This window comes from Anabrus simplex, chromosome 8 (genome assembly GCF_040414725.1).
Source record: "Anabrus simplex isolate iqAnaSimp1 chromosome 8, ASM4041472v1, whole genome shotgun sequence".
NCBI lineage: Eukaryota > Metazoa > Arthropoda > Insecta > Orthoptera > Tettigoniidae > Anabrus > Anabrus simplex.
Genome location: NC_090272.1, coordinates 213,063,412 through 213,077,986, shown reverse-complemented (window position 1 = coordinate 213,077,986; position 14,575 = coordinate 213,063,412). Strand labels below are relative to the sequence as shown.

Sequence of the window (14,575 nt, the reverse complement as noted above, 5' to 3'; positions counted from 1 at the left end):
TGAGAAAGTTTCCATTTTCTGTCAGTAAGTTAGCCGTCTCAACCACTGTTAGAGAACTGTTAGAGACCAGTCCATTTTGTGTATCGGAAAGTGTTCTTAATGATTGCTTCCAAATACTTACTCTTATTATGTCAGTGTCTTGGCAAGTTAGGCAAGTTAAGTAATGAGGCTCTTATACATAATTTACGCTGGTGTTAATTAGAAGAGAAATGTTACAGTTGTTGCTGTATTTGACTGTTTCTGGTTGTTTATAGTACTTTCTTTGTTGAGCAGGTACTGGCTATTTGGAGAAAAGCTTCAGGCACAAGAGACTTCTTCCAGCAGACGGGAGCGGGGATGGTTTCCTCGGCCATGTGTTGTGGAGCTCATTGAAGGTGTTCCTAACTATGACCTTGATGACAAGACCAAGTGATCGAATACAAAGGGATGTCATTCAGTGTGATAGCAAACATATCTTTCATACAGGGTGAAAGAAGAGAACTGGTGTGGTTAAACATTTTCGATTTTATTGGGTAGTATTTATAAAACTCAGGTAGGAACAACCTGGACCATCGAGATCCTCAAAGAGTAAGTGTGGCCACATCTCTCCATATCACATGAGGCATTCGGAGTAGTAGATTATGATCTATGAGAGCCAGTGGTATGTCCTTCTTATAAAGAAATGAATGACTCATTTCAGCATTCATATGTAGACAGTGAAGGCAAAATCCACATTGCCCCTACCAGCACTGTCTATAAGCAAGATTTAAGGTCATCTGCTTTATTATGTGTGAGGGTCATTTTGTAAGTCATGGCAACTGTATTATATCTTTTGATGAAGCAGCAGCAGTGTCAGCCCACTTCGTGTGTTTGAAGGCCACTAAAATGTGAGCACCAAGTAGGAGCTAATGGTTAGGGGAAATTGAAAGATGAATAAATAGAAATCTTTGTTTTATTATAGACAAAATTAACACATATCTTGCATGTTTGCAAGGCCTGTTGCACAAGTCAGAACGCTGTCTACACAGAAATATTTGTATGTGTGGATAAGTCCTGCACAGTCCAAAGCCTTTGTAGTGTTAAGCACCTTTTGATAACCACTTCTGCCACGTCTGTGTTAGCAGACATTGGATGTCCACTCTACAGCAGTTAAATAATGGCTACATGTTTGGCCTCACGAGATTGATATGGCAAAGGACTTTCACTCAACACTTCTTCTGGCTCCACATGGCACTGATGTGAATTCCTGCCTTGATGAGGTGCAGGTTTCGCGTATGATCACTGTTCAACTTCACTTTAATCCTTCTTGGAGCATGGCCAGTTGCATGTGTTGTAAACCAGCCAGCGGTGCACACAAACGCCATCTGTTGGTGGCATTCAATTGAGTGTGACACAGGTTTTCAAGTGTATTTACTTACATTGTTCTCCCCAGAAATTCTCGTCAGCCAGATGGCAGGAATGAATAACTGGGTGGGGAATGCTTTGTAAAGTAAGAATAAGATAAAATTTAAATTTATTTAATATCAGACAAGTAAACTTTAACATCAGCATTGAACTATTTTAGTGTTATTATCATGAACAAGACATTACAGAGTATTTTGAACTTCTAGTATTCTACTGCTTGTTCATACTCATGTAGCACTGTGGCTTACCACTCGGTTGCTGTGGAGTGAGATACAGGTTTGTATTGCCATGTGGAATAGAGTGCCGCATGCGATTCCATGCTAATCCAAACACCGCTCGTGAATGGCACTACGTGATAGTCAAGCTAAACATTTATACTCGGATGAAATTGATGCAATTATCCTGACAGCGAAGATTTATCATTTAAATAAATAGTTTTTCAGTATTTACATTTTAATTTGAAGCATCCAATGACTCAAATATGTATTAATATTATGTAACTAGCACATATCATGGTTATGTTAGCTGGGCAGTCTATAAAAACAGCAGAGCGGTGCACCCATTAACCTGCGAATGGTTGCTAGCCGAATTGTAACACGAGTGGTCGCATGTGTGACTTTCTCTCACATTAAACTTCATTTAAAATACATATATCTTCTATAATTTTGCGGGGCATAAGAGCAAAACAAATTACGGAAATGAGACATAAAGACTGTGTTATACAGTTTAGATAACAAACTGATTATCCGTATATTACAGAAACAAATTACTCCTTAATGGAAATTAGTCATTAGTTCAGTCACATGTAAGTAACAAGAGTGCCGGGCTGAATGGCTCAGACGGTTAAGGTGCTGGCTCTCTGAGCCCAAGTTGGCAGGTTCGATCCTGGCTCAGTTCGGTGATATTTGAAAGTGTTCAGATACGATAGCCATAGCTTTACTGGCATATAAAAGACCTCTTGTGCAATACAATTTTGGCACTTTGCATCTGCAAAAACCGTTAAAAGGTAGTTATTAGAACCTAAAACCAATAATATTGTTATTAATATAGAACTTTCTGACAGTCGCAATACAAAAGCAAGAATAAAGAACAATAGGTCTTCTCTTTAACATTTGAGTTAGCTGGAGTTTGTAACAGCGTATATTTCCCATCATTCTTCCTCGGCTCATAATTTTTGAAGACTCATTTATCAGTAATTCCAAATGGAGAACGTTACACACACGACTTAAGTCAAATACTAACGCCTACAACAGGAGAAAGTTTCCCTCTCGACTTGAACATAACGCCAATGCCACTGGTCGCACGATGAGAGAACCTCTCACACAGGGCGCACAAACTCGTATGAATCTTTGTTCCAACTAGAGGAGGGAATGCTTACCCTTCAAATGTGAATCGCCTTACTCACGACAGTTATAAACTCATCTAGAAGAGGAAACAGTCACCTACCTTGCATCGATGAGAAGTAAACTCACAAATACAAATTAATGTGAGAGAAAATCTCATATAGTGACCACTCGTGGGTTAAAAAGGTCCTAGGGAGTACACTGACTTAACTTATAATGTTTCAATATGTTCGGAAGATTTAACATGGTAGCCATGACTTCTGAAACAATCTATGTAGTAGCATTTTCATAAATAGTGAAGTAATTACAAACTTGTGTAAAGGGAAATGTTTTTACGGCAAGTGACAAAGTAGAGAAGAGATGCAATGAAAAAACAATCCATTTTTGTCTTACATGTATTGTTACTAGCAGAATGTACCTGTCATTGATAGGCCAATAGTTGTTGATGTTTCCAATTTCTGTTTGCACCCATTGTTGACATGTAAGCTGTCATTGTTGTTACTTATACTGACAGGGGTTTACTTAACAACGTACTAATGGCCATCATCTCTGGAGCAGGTGCTTTATGTAAGAGTCATTTCCTGGAAAACATTCACAGCTACAAAGAAAATACGTATGACATTTTTTATATTTTAAGAAAACTGAATTTTAAGTTTATGTGCTTCGTTTTATTTTGTAATTGCACTCACCATTTGCCCATTATTTTGGTTTCTAGTGGATAAAATATGTGCGAGTTCAGCACATCCCTACATATTCATGGTTGCCATTGTGGAATATTTAACTAGTGAAAACTCGGAACAGACCTGTGTTTGAACAGAATATCTTAGATATATTGATTGGGCCGATTGCAGAAACTCTGTTTAGATAATGTTTACAGTTAAACAGTGTCTAAGTATGGCTGCCGCATTGCAGAGACATTATTTATCACTGAAACACTGTCTAAAACTCATGTTCAACCACCCATGTTTAAACACTGCCGAGAACACTGTTTAACCTCAAATTTCAGGAGTAAATCACAATCTGAGGTTATGTTCCATGAAACATATAATTTGTATTATCATGTTGAGACGATTCTGGAATGAAAGGTTAGTCGGACAGCCACCCTCTGGGTCGGAGATTGCAGCAATTCATTCTAAATGTATGGGGAGGTACAGTTTAAAACACGATTTTGCTTTTCAAGAGACTTGTTTCTTGAGACTGACACAAAGAACAGTCCGGTAACTGTCAACTTGACTACAGTTCTTGAAAACTTATATTTTGTTATACATGGGATAATTTCCATGGAATTATAGGTCACTTCAACTATATACATATCAAAATTACTTCTCCCGCTCATCAGAGGGCTGTCACATACAATACATGAACTGAAAGGGATTCACTTATATTATATTTACTGCCTAGTAAGCACGTATAATAGTGAAATGAAAACCTACAACCTGTTTTCCAGTCATTGACCGGGTCAGGGATGGAATGAATGAAGCCCCCATCTTGCGGCGAGGATAGGAATTGTGCCAGCTGCCAAAGCCTGTTGCACTCCTCTGGAGCAATGATTAATGATTGACAGATGAAATGAAACTATACTGGAGAGTGTTGCTGGAATGAAAGTTGACAGGGAAAACCGGAGTACCCAGAGAAAAACCTGTCCCGCCTCTGCTTTGTCCAGCACAAACCTCACATGGAGTGATTGGGATTTGAATTACGGAATCTAGCATTGAGAGGCCAACAAAGCACACTTAATAGTGACAACTAAAAATAGATTGCGTTTTTTTAATTTTTTAAAAATAATCGTTGCGCTAAATCAGATAAGTTTTTGGGAACTTTGAGATAGGAAAAGGCAAGGACTGCGGAAGAAGAATCGTGGCCATAATAACAGTCCTATGGCCGAGTGCATCAATCTCGATTAACGAGCTGCTAATCATAGATTACTTAATGTCTGTTTACATTTTAACCTCCGTTTAAGAAGATTGCGGTGCACCAACCGTAATCATTGATTACTTAGTACTGTTTAGTTGGCGTGAGATTTAATCAGTGATCATACGAAAACACGATACTGAACGCGCTCACGGGTATTTCGTTCGGCAGTTGTCTTGGTGGGAAAAACGAATACACGCATATCAAAAGTACACATATTATAAGCAAACGGTTCCAAATGGAAGAAAATAAAAGGAAGAGATGTGCAAATTATACCGATTTTGAGACCGACATCTTGACTGAATTAGTTGTCAAATATAAGGATGTTGTTGAAAACAAGAAGACGGACGGAGTTACTGTAAAGAAGAAGCTGGAGACCTGGAAAATAATTGAAAATGAATTCAATGCAATTCCCGGTAAGCATATTTATTTGTCTTATTAATAAAAAGTGTATAACTTTTATACACCGTTTATGTGCAATTTGTTACTAATAAAACGTATATCTGTGTGTACTTCTGTTAGTTATTCACTGATTGCTTAAACAGAACACAGGACCCCTGTATAAGCGTTCTGTAGGAACGAGTGATTAGTGTATTATTTTGGTGGTATTTATAGTCTGCAGTAATATAATTGCGGTAAAATATCCAACTTATCCAATAGAGAAGCACGCAGTGAAAGAATGGAAAATAACATTGATGATCTCCACGATATTTTAAATGTAGAAGTAAAAGTGCATTTGGAGGTTATAAAGACTGGAAATGATCGTAAAACGAAACATTTTAAGACACGGAAGTGATCCATTTCTCCTGGTTATCATGGAAGTAGGAAGTCTTGTGAAAAATATAGCAAATTCTGTGTTGTTTTCCTTTTAATGGTAAACCAGCCTAAACATATTTGAAGTGTCATGTGATTGTGTAGTCAGCTAAATAATGATGAAGTTTCGAGGCCAGTTTATGTATCCACCAAGGTAGTTTCCATGCAACAAGTGTGAAGGTAAATGTTGTGATGTGCTAAAATCCCAGGCTAAAGCAAGTCTGCATCAGAGACACATGTAGCTATCTGCATGATAGATCCCTGAGGGCATTAATGCAATGCGAGTAACCCATGTTTACTATATTTCACAGCTGTAAGTGCACACTTTTTAAAATTGTCTGTGTTCATTATCACTTTGATATCTGTGCCAAGTCAAGGCCATTGGGTTTTCATTTTAGATAGAACATGTGGGCAGTATGATTTGTATATGGATTTCAGTGTGTGTGTTTTTGCATGTTTCTACCTTTTGGAATGGTCAGTTTGGGTGTCTGAGCGTAGGGTAGGTATTGAATGGTCAACTGGTTGAGTCAGAGTGAAGATGGATAGGACAGAGTATTAGCTGTGCTGTTGTTTAAAGTGTCTTAAATTTAATACGGTATCTAATTCAATTATTTACGACCAAGATTTGTACGTTCTAAACCTGTTTTCAGCTATGTCATGTTCATTAAGTACTTTTCAGGTTAGGTTTATGTTTTCTTCTTGCCATGATGTTGTAGTGTGATCACTCGGGAGGATATTATAGTGTTAATTCAGTGTAGAACCTTGTTGTAGGTTGTAGCAGGAGGCTAGTGCTTATCCCAGCATTCTTCGATACAATACATGCCTTTATGATGTTTCAAATGATATCTTTGATGAAATATATGTTATACAGGCCAATAGATAAGTGGTTGTAATATCTTCGATGAAATATATGTTATACCGGCCAGTAGATAAGTGATAGAATGTTTTTAATGAAATATAAATGTGGTAGGCCAGTAAATAAGTTGAACAGGAAGTCTTTGAGGAAATATGTGCCCTGATATGTTGATACGAGTTGTGTATAAGTCTTCGGTAATAGAAGGCCATGTTTTATTATGAAGGATGTGTTGAATTCAATCCTACATGTATATCCCCTTAAGTACTACATGTGATGACCAGAGTGTCCCTTCAAGAGTTCATTTCCCTAGTAGTGTGTTCAAGTATCATCTTTCTCATATACAAGGCAAATACGTTGTGTTTCATGAAGTAAGGTTAACCAGAGTCATCTATGTTAACATATGGTCAAGATGATGATGAGTGACTCATATTTGTAACCCTTTTTAATGAGTAAATTAGCCTGCAGCTAGAGTAGAAACCTTGTTAGCATGTTTAGAGACCATTCTGTTAAATTTCATATGGTATTCAGTAAGCATTTTTGCCTGGTGCAGTGCTTCATGTTAGTGATGTCTGGACAGTGTCTTTTAAGTGAAATTTGGAATTCTTCTAAGAAATTTTGACCTGTTACCAGCAGGAAGGCCTTTTTCAGCTGCTATAAGAGCTCACTTTTGCTCAGTGAGATGCTCAGGGCCTCAACCATGCTAGATCTTGTTTCAGTGAAGTGTTTTTATTTATGCCAGGCTCAACCATATGTTCATTGTATGAATTGCATTTACTTACATTTGTGAATGTGAACAGGTAATGTTAGACAATCCAAGAGCATTTCTTTTTTTCTTTTCCTTGATGGCAGCATATGTGTGCCTGTGTGAATTGTGTTTTTCCACATTGTTGTCATGTCCTAGTGTGGAACGTAGAGTGTGTTGCTTGTACTCGAGTAGCGGTTAGGTCAGCTGCTCCAATGTATTTTGCCTATGTTAATACTAGTTCATATTCATACTAACCATAATTCCTAAACCTAATAATAAAAGTGACATAAATAATAGTGGGCCAGTATGTTAATATTTGATAATTAAATAATAATATTAATTAATAATTTGGGCTTGGATGTTGGATATTTTTTGTGGTGGTTAATCAGTTTAGTTTGAAGTGATAGTGAGTCAAGAATGCCTAGGCAAACTGCTTAGTGCTTACCATTGCCTTCTCATAGTTTTGTTGCTGTTGGTTTTCTGATAATAGTGATCTACATGTTATGCCTGCTTTAGTAAATTATTTTATTATAGTGAAGCATAGTAGTGCCATGTGCTTCAGGTGCTCCCACAGTTGTGACATACACTTGTGTTTGTGTTCATGCCAAATTCTAGGATCAAGTCAAGCTTGGAAGTTGTGGAAATTTTTATTAGAATGTTTTTAGTTACTGTATCTTAACAAGTTAGGAAGTGCTATAGTCAGTGCTATATTGGGGCAAATATTTGTTTGTAGGAAGGGGAGTTAGGGATTGGAATAACTTACCAAGGTAGATGTTCCATAAATTTCCAATTTCTTTGAAATCATTTTAGAAAAGGCTAGGAAAACAATAACTAAGGAATCTGCCACCTGGGGAACTGCCCTAAATGCAAATCAGTACTGGTATTGATTGATTGATTGTCAGTTTTTAATCTTCATTGTGTTTTAATAGGCCATAGGCCATGATCAAGTTGCAATCTTTGCTTTTACTGAGGAAGTTTTATCTTGTGGATTTTTGAGTGATTAACATATTTTTAACTTGCAATATAGCACTTATCCACATTCCAGGCTTGACAAAGTTACCAAAAGTAGACATGTTAACATGGAGGGAGTGGAGGAGGTTAACACTGAATACTGTGCTGGTGATGATAACAGTTTTCACATGATGGTTTTATTATTACATTGCAATGTAATTTCAAGTAGATGTTGCAATCAGCAGCACAGCTGCCCAATGGTCACTAATAGGCCTATTTTGATTTTCTCTGTGTGTGTGTGGAATTAACTTGCAGGCATTAAACATAACATTCATGTATATTCTCTTTTAATTCAATTATATTTTTTTCTTTCATTACACAAGCAAGCTACAGAAATGTTGTCAGATATAAATCAAATTGCCAGTCAGCTTTCACCTCTTATGTTGCCACTGGCTTTGAGATTCTAAGTTTATTTGTGCTACCACGCAGCTTCTCGAAATGTTTTTCTCCTAGATAACCAGTAAGAGCGATCATAAAATCAGCGTACATGATGAAGTGCATCAGTGAACTGCAGGAAGAGATTCCTACTGCTTGCAATTAGTGTATACAGTACATGCAGTATAGTAATACTATGCCTATACCATGATTATTAGTAACAAAAATCTGCATCGCTTATACAGGGTTTATTCAGTGTGTAACTATACAAATGTTAAACAACTGTAAAAGACGTTTTATTAGTAGGACTGTTAGTATATATTACCATTAATTAAAAAATCAATCTATTGTAGTATTTTTTATTATTCTGATTTACGTTTTCATTATTTTGTTACAAGGTGTTCGTTCTCGAGACTACAAACATTTAAAAGTCTGCTACGAAAATCTGAAAAGAAAGGCAAGGAAGATATGTGCAGATGAGAAAGTTAATAGGAATAAAACTGGTGGTGGTTATTTTAAGCCTCCCAATTCCAAAGGTGCCGAAAACATCATGGCTCTAATTGGGCCTACAATAACACCTCTAGAAAATCCACATGACTCTGATGCACTATACCAAGGAGATGTAACTGAAGGTAATTCTCACTATGTATATGTGATGCAATAATTAATTTATCACCTGAATAATAACACATTTAGGTATCTTGATGATGAATATACAGTCCTGTTCACTTTTCAGGTTTCAAATTCTATTATTAGCAGTCTGTCACTAGAAATGCCACTTCATTATAATTGTTTCAGAAATAAACTTCCCACTCGAAGAGGTAATTCATGTAGGTCCAGATGTAACACATCAAACAGTGGACACAATAGGCCTACAGACTTCACCCGCAAATGACCCACAGTCAGGATCATCTGGAACATCATTTTCAACTCCAGACCCAACCAAGAAAACTCCTAGCTTTCCGAAGAAGAAAGTAGGTCTGTCTCCGAGGAATAAATTTATAGATTCCTGTGAAAAGAGAATTCTTGTGTTAGAACAGCAATTAGAGTTTATGAAAAAAGAACATGAAAAAGAAATTGAAATAAAAAATTTAACAATAGCAGTATTAAAAGAAAAATTAAAATATTGGCAAAATATGAATAGTAAAAGTGAATAACTTAATTGCAAGTTATGTCTGTTTGCTTATACAGGATTATAGAAATTATGTGTAACAATAAAGTTATGAGAATCTTTATGTATAACAGTGTAATTTACTCACCTGAAATAGTCATTTATTAGCACCTGGCGAACAGCTCTCCCAGCGTTATCATCATTTCTGTACATATGATGTATTGCATCAATTGGTGCATCATTTTCAACATCAGGACCTCTGTTTTGTTGTAACTCTTCTAACACATGTCTTATTGCCAGATCATCTGGAGGATTGTCTTCTCTTGATGATACAGCAATATTGTGTAACACTGCAGTAGCAACAATGATGTTTAAGGCTTTGTGAACTTCACATCTTAAACCAATTGAGAGGGCAGGAAATCTACGTTTCCATACTCCATACTGACGTTCCACCGTGTTCCTGGTTGTTATGTGTGCCCTGTTATAATTCTGCTCTTCTCTACTTGTGGGATTGAGTAATGGTGTTAACAGGTAAGGTTTGCAAGCATAACCACTATCACCTAATAAATAGCCATTTGCTATTTCTCTTCTTTCGAACTGCGCTCTCTTGCTGCAGTTCTGAAAAATAGTGCTATCGTGCACAGACCCGGGCCATCTGGCTACAATATCCCTTATTAGCAAATTGCTGTCACATATAGTCTGCACATTTATCGAAAAATAACCTTTTCTGTTCCTAAATATCTCTGCATTATTGCCACCAGGAGATTGAATACGGACATGAGTGCAATCGATTGTTCCAATCACTCCAGGAAATCTGGCTATGTTAAAAAACCCTTCCATGACCTCTCTTTTTTCACTATCTGTTCTTGGAAAAAATATATATCTGTTGCTGAGAGAGGCTATAATGTCACTTACGTCAAGAATAATCCTGGCTGCAGTTGTCCTGTGTATTCCGGCAGTATCTCCTATTACAATATTGAAAGCACCCGTAGCATAATATCTCAAAGCAGTCAGTAGCCTATTTACTGGAGAAACAGGATTATTTCTTCGCGTTGGAAAATCCAGCTGATCACGAATTTGTTGTAGCAAAAATAACACAGTTCGTTTCGAAAGACGGAACCTTTCCATGAATTTTTTCTCACCGAGTTCTTCAAAAGGGTTACCCCTCTCAACTATCACCATATCGTCGCCCTGATTATCATTATATTCGAGATATTGAAGATACAGCAACTCGTCTTCAAAACCGTCTACAAACCTTACCGCCATTTTGAAGTTTCGTTGCTAATCAATGATTAGCATTCTTAAACGCCCGAATTTCACCGATTAACTTTAAATCAGTGATTAAGGCCATAATCGGGATTGATGCACTACAAGCGACCTTAAACAGTGATTAAAGGCTATTTTAAACACTGATTACAGTAATCAAGGTTGATGCACTCGGCCACTAGTGTTTACCTAGTGTAAAAGTAGGGAAACTACGGAAAACAATTTTCAGGGCTGCCGATGGTGCGTTTCAAACCAATGATCTCCAGAATGCAAGCTACTACTCATTCAGTTACACAGTACTGTTCTTTCGTCTTCCGTTTGCAGAAGCTATTTAGATTACACTCACTGTAAGAACACTATAATCAAAGCTACACTTCCTCGAACTGTGGCATGTCACTTTAGTGTTGATAATGTTATGAGATTTAATTTCCACCAAAAGCGATATTCTTATCTGTGGGCAAGTCATGCTCATGCTTAGCCAGGTTTGAGTAATGTGTAGGAAGACAACAGCTGACTAGTGTTCGGCTCACGCATGACGAATTTCATTGGTTGTGACAAGCAAAGAGTTGCATGAAAGATACTTCTATCTCCATTTTTGAACCAATATTGAAACTTTAAACGATATCTAGTTAAACACGGCCGAACATTGTTTATGCAATGGAAGACCGTGCGCAAGTTTGACGTTGTTTAGGTAGACGTTGTCTAAGTCTTAGAATTAGTCATCGTTTCTGCAATCGGCCCATTGTCTTCTTCTTCTACTGCTTTTCCCACATCTGTGGATGTGGCTTTGACCCTGTTTGATGACCGAATGCTGTCCCAGACACCAACCCTACAATAGTTGCCTGACGAGAAATCGCATGGATGCGGGGAAAGAGGTGCGGAGTGGTAAGCCTGGCTGCTGCGCACGCCTGACAACAAACATCGGTTCCGTGCGCGGTGGCCCTAGCGAATTAAGATGGTGTCGTGAAGTTTCAAAGTGGTAGTGCAATCGATCTTTAGTTACACATTATCTATAATGAATAAGTATGGCATAATGAACAGTTTAGTAAAGAATATGCATTGATTCAGAGAGCTCGCATTGTCTGTCACGACTGATGTTTGTAGCTAAGAGTGTAGTATCTGTTACTTGTGCCGTACCTACAAGCTGCTGTGACTTCTCATCAGACGCAGATTGTATGTGGAGGGATGTGGTGATTAGTAGTGTGATGTGTTGTGTCATTATGAAGAGGAGAGTGTTGGGTCAAGCACAAACACCAACACCCAGTCCCCAAGCCAGAAGAATTAATCAGATGGAATTAAAATCCTCAACCTGACCGGGAATCGAATCCAGGACCTTCTGAACCGAGGGCCTCAACACTGACCGTTCAGCCAAGGAGTTGGACTAATATCTGAGATATACCCAAACCAAATTTCATCTCAATTGATCCAGTAGTTTAGAACTGATTGAGCTAGAAAGCAACAGATACAATCTTATTTATGCAACTTTTTGCAGATAATTTTGCAAATCATATGCAGTGAAACCTTGTTAGTGCGTTCCTTATTAACACGTTTTCCTGCTTACCACATATTAAATTCGAACTCCCGAATTCTCATCATATTAAATCTGTATAAAAATACCTAACTTATCGCGTCACAAATTTTCGCTATTACCGCTTAGTACGTTCCCATTTTTCCTAGCCCTGAAAATGTTATTTGTCTTCTCTTGCGAAACAAGCGTGATTTCCAACTTGGGTAAGATCCGTCGCTACAGTTGCGTTATTAGTGAAAAAAGGCCTTAAATTCCTGAACGTATTCGGGAGATAGTAGGTTCGAACCCCACTGTCGGCAGCCCTGAAAATGGTTTTCCATGGTTTCCCATTTTCACACCAGGCAAATGCTGAGGCTGTACCTTAATTAAGGCCACGGCCGCTTCCTTCCAACTCCTAGCCCTTTCCTGTCCCATCGTCGCCATAAGACCTATCTGTGTCGGTGCGACGTAAAGCAAAAAAAAAAAAAAAAAATCCTGAACTTCACAGGATAAGTTGCATGTTTGGGGAGCAAGCTGTTAGCCTCAGGAATGTTCAGTTTTGCTTGCCGGTTTGCAGCAAGATTGCTGAATAACACAGTGAGTCTATTTGTGCTTATATTTCGAATTCCATTTCGAAGTTGGAAATCTATTCTGTGTTAAGTGGTATAGGTAGTGAAGTGTATTGAATATTTGTCCCATGATATGGTAGCCTATATCTGGATTAGGAACATATAAACATACCTATCACATCACGAATTTTCACTATTACCACTTACTATGAGTACGATCACATTTTTCCTTGCCCTGAAAATGTTATTTGTCATACCTTATGAAAGAAAGATGATTTACAAGTCAGGTAAGGGCTGTCGCCACAGTTGCGTGATTACGGAAAAAGTGAGCCTATTTGTGCTTGCAGTGAAGTTTTCTTGCGTGATACAGAAGCCTATATTTGGATTAGGAACATAATCGTGTGAAATTGACAAGCGTGGTGTATGTTTGTCTTGTGATAGCCTAAGTATGGATACGTAAAAGTGAAATTCCTTTCTAATGAAGACAACATTAAAATATTTCAGGATGTGGATTGGCACCCGCAAATTAAACCGCGCTTAGGTCGCATATGTTGAACTCACACCTTCAAGTTTCAACTCGATCGATTCGACTTGGTCGAAGTTTATCAAAATGGCGGCCAAAGTCATTCTTTCGGGAGTCTCACATGGCCGAGTATAACCTCCAATTCATTGACTAGGAGTGTGACCAGAAAATAATGTTTTATAACCCACTGCTCCGAAATAAAAGGCTTCTATTAACATTTATTTTAGAAAAGGTGTGATCTGCAATTATATTTGGATATTTTTATTGGCCCCCGTGCATGTGTTTTCATATTTGTTGTTTGGTGTTTTTCACACCGTCCAGTGAACTTGTTATTTTATAAGCCCCAACAGAAAAGGTTTTCATGTTTGTTCTCTCGTGTTTTTCACACCTTTTAATACTTTCCTCTCATCTTGAGAAATGGTAGATATTCTTTTCATTGTACCTGCGGATATACGATGTAAAATGCCTTCATGTCAAAAAAAATCGTATCTAGTGTTTCCGTATCACTGTTGGATAGTTTTTATTGGTATATTCAGTAGTACGTTTGCTCACTTAACACGTTCGTTTTTTGTTGTCCCCTGCAGAAACGTCTTAATGAGGTTTTACTGTATTTTCGGATCAATATTTTGAAATCAAACATAGTTGGAGTTGATCATATGAAGAGAGGAACATCTTTTCCCCCTTTTTTTCTGAGACTTGTAAGATTATCGCATATACACTAATGAATGAAAAAAAAATAGCTTAATTCATGTTTTCTTTATGAGGAATGAATCCTGCATAAAATATAAAATATCTGGGTTCTACAATGATAAAACAAAACATACGAGTTTGTTTTTAAAATATTTAGTTTATGTGCCAATTTAATCATTTTTAACCACTAGATTAAGTGCCAGTATTCATATTCAGTGAAGGCAGATGACGCTGTTGTTGGCAATTCGTTCATTGGATGGAGATATTAAGTCATGAGCATACCCGTTGATGTTATTCGACATTAGTCTGATATATATTACAATATATAATAATATTGTGATATACGTCATCTTCAACACGGAACAAAAATGAGAATAGTTACTTGTAAATTAGTCTGATATACCAACAACAGGTTTCACCTTCTCCCTTCCTAATATCATATATCAATCATGTATTTCATCTCATTAACTCC

At 37.4% G+C, this 14,575-nt stretch overlaps 2 protein-coding genes across 4 annotated transcripts in view; both read left to right on the top strand.

The window, feature by feature from the left end:
• LOC136878991 (palmitoyltransferase ZDHHC6) overlaps positions 1 to 3,377 on the top strand; it is a 68,211-nt gene extending 64,834 nt beyond the window's left edge. For both annotated transcript variants that reach the window (XM_067152661.2, XM_067152660.2), the window contains exon 9: positions 274 to 3,377. In XM_067152661.2, the coding sequence (XP_067008762.2) occupies positions 274 to 412 (139 nt within the window). In that variant the 3' untranslated portion in view covers positions 413 to 3,377. The remainder of the gene's footprint in view (positions 1 to 273) is intronic.
• A 1,491-nt stretch (positions 3,378 to 4,868) lies between these two features.
• On the top strand, positions 4,869 to 10,419 carry LOC137501883 (myb/SANT-like DNA-binding domain-containing protein 3). Of its 2 annotated transcripts, XM_068229023.1 has the most exons (3): positions 4,869 to 5,053; positions 8,836 to 9,069; positions 9,236 to 10,419. In XM_068229023.1, exons 1-3 carry the CDS (start codon positions 4,876 to 4,878, stop codon positions 9,592 to 9,594), a joined length of 771 nt encoding a protein of 256 aa, XP_068085124.1. In that variant the 5' UTR covers positions 4,869 to 4,875; the 3' UTR covers positions 9,595 to 10,419. The 2 variants fall into 2 exon arrangements, 1 of the variants encoding a protein (XP_068085124.1); XR_011018671.1 differs by lacking the exon at positions 4,869 to 5,053 and adding an exon at positions 5,434 to 5,630 and having other exon boundaries at positions 8,836 to 10,419.
• The last annotated feature ends 4,156 nt before the right edge of the window (positions 10,420 to 14,575 follow it).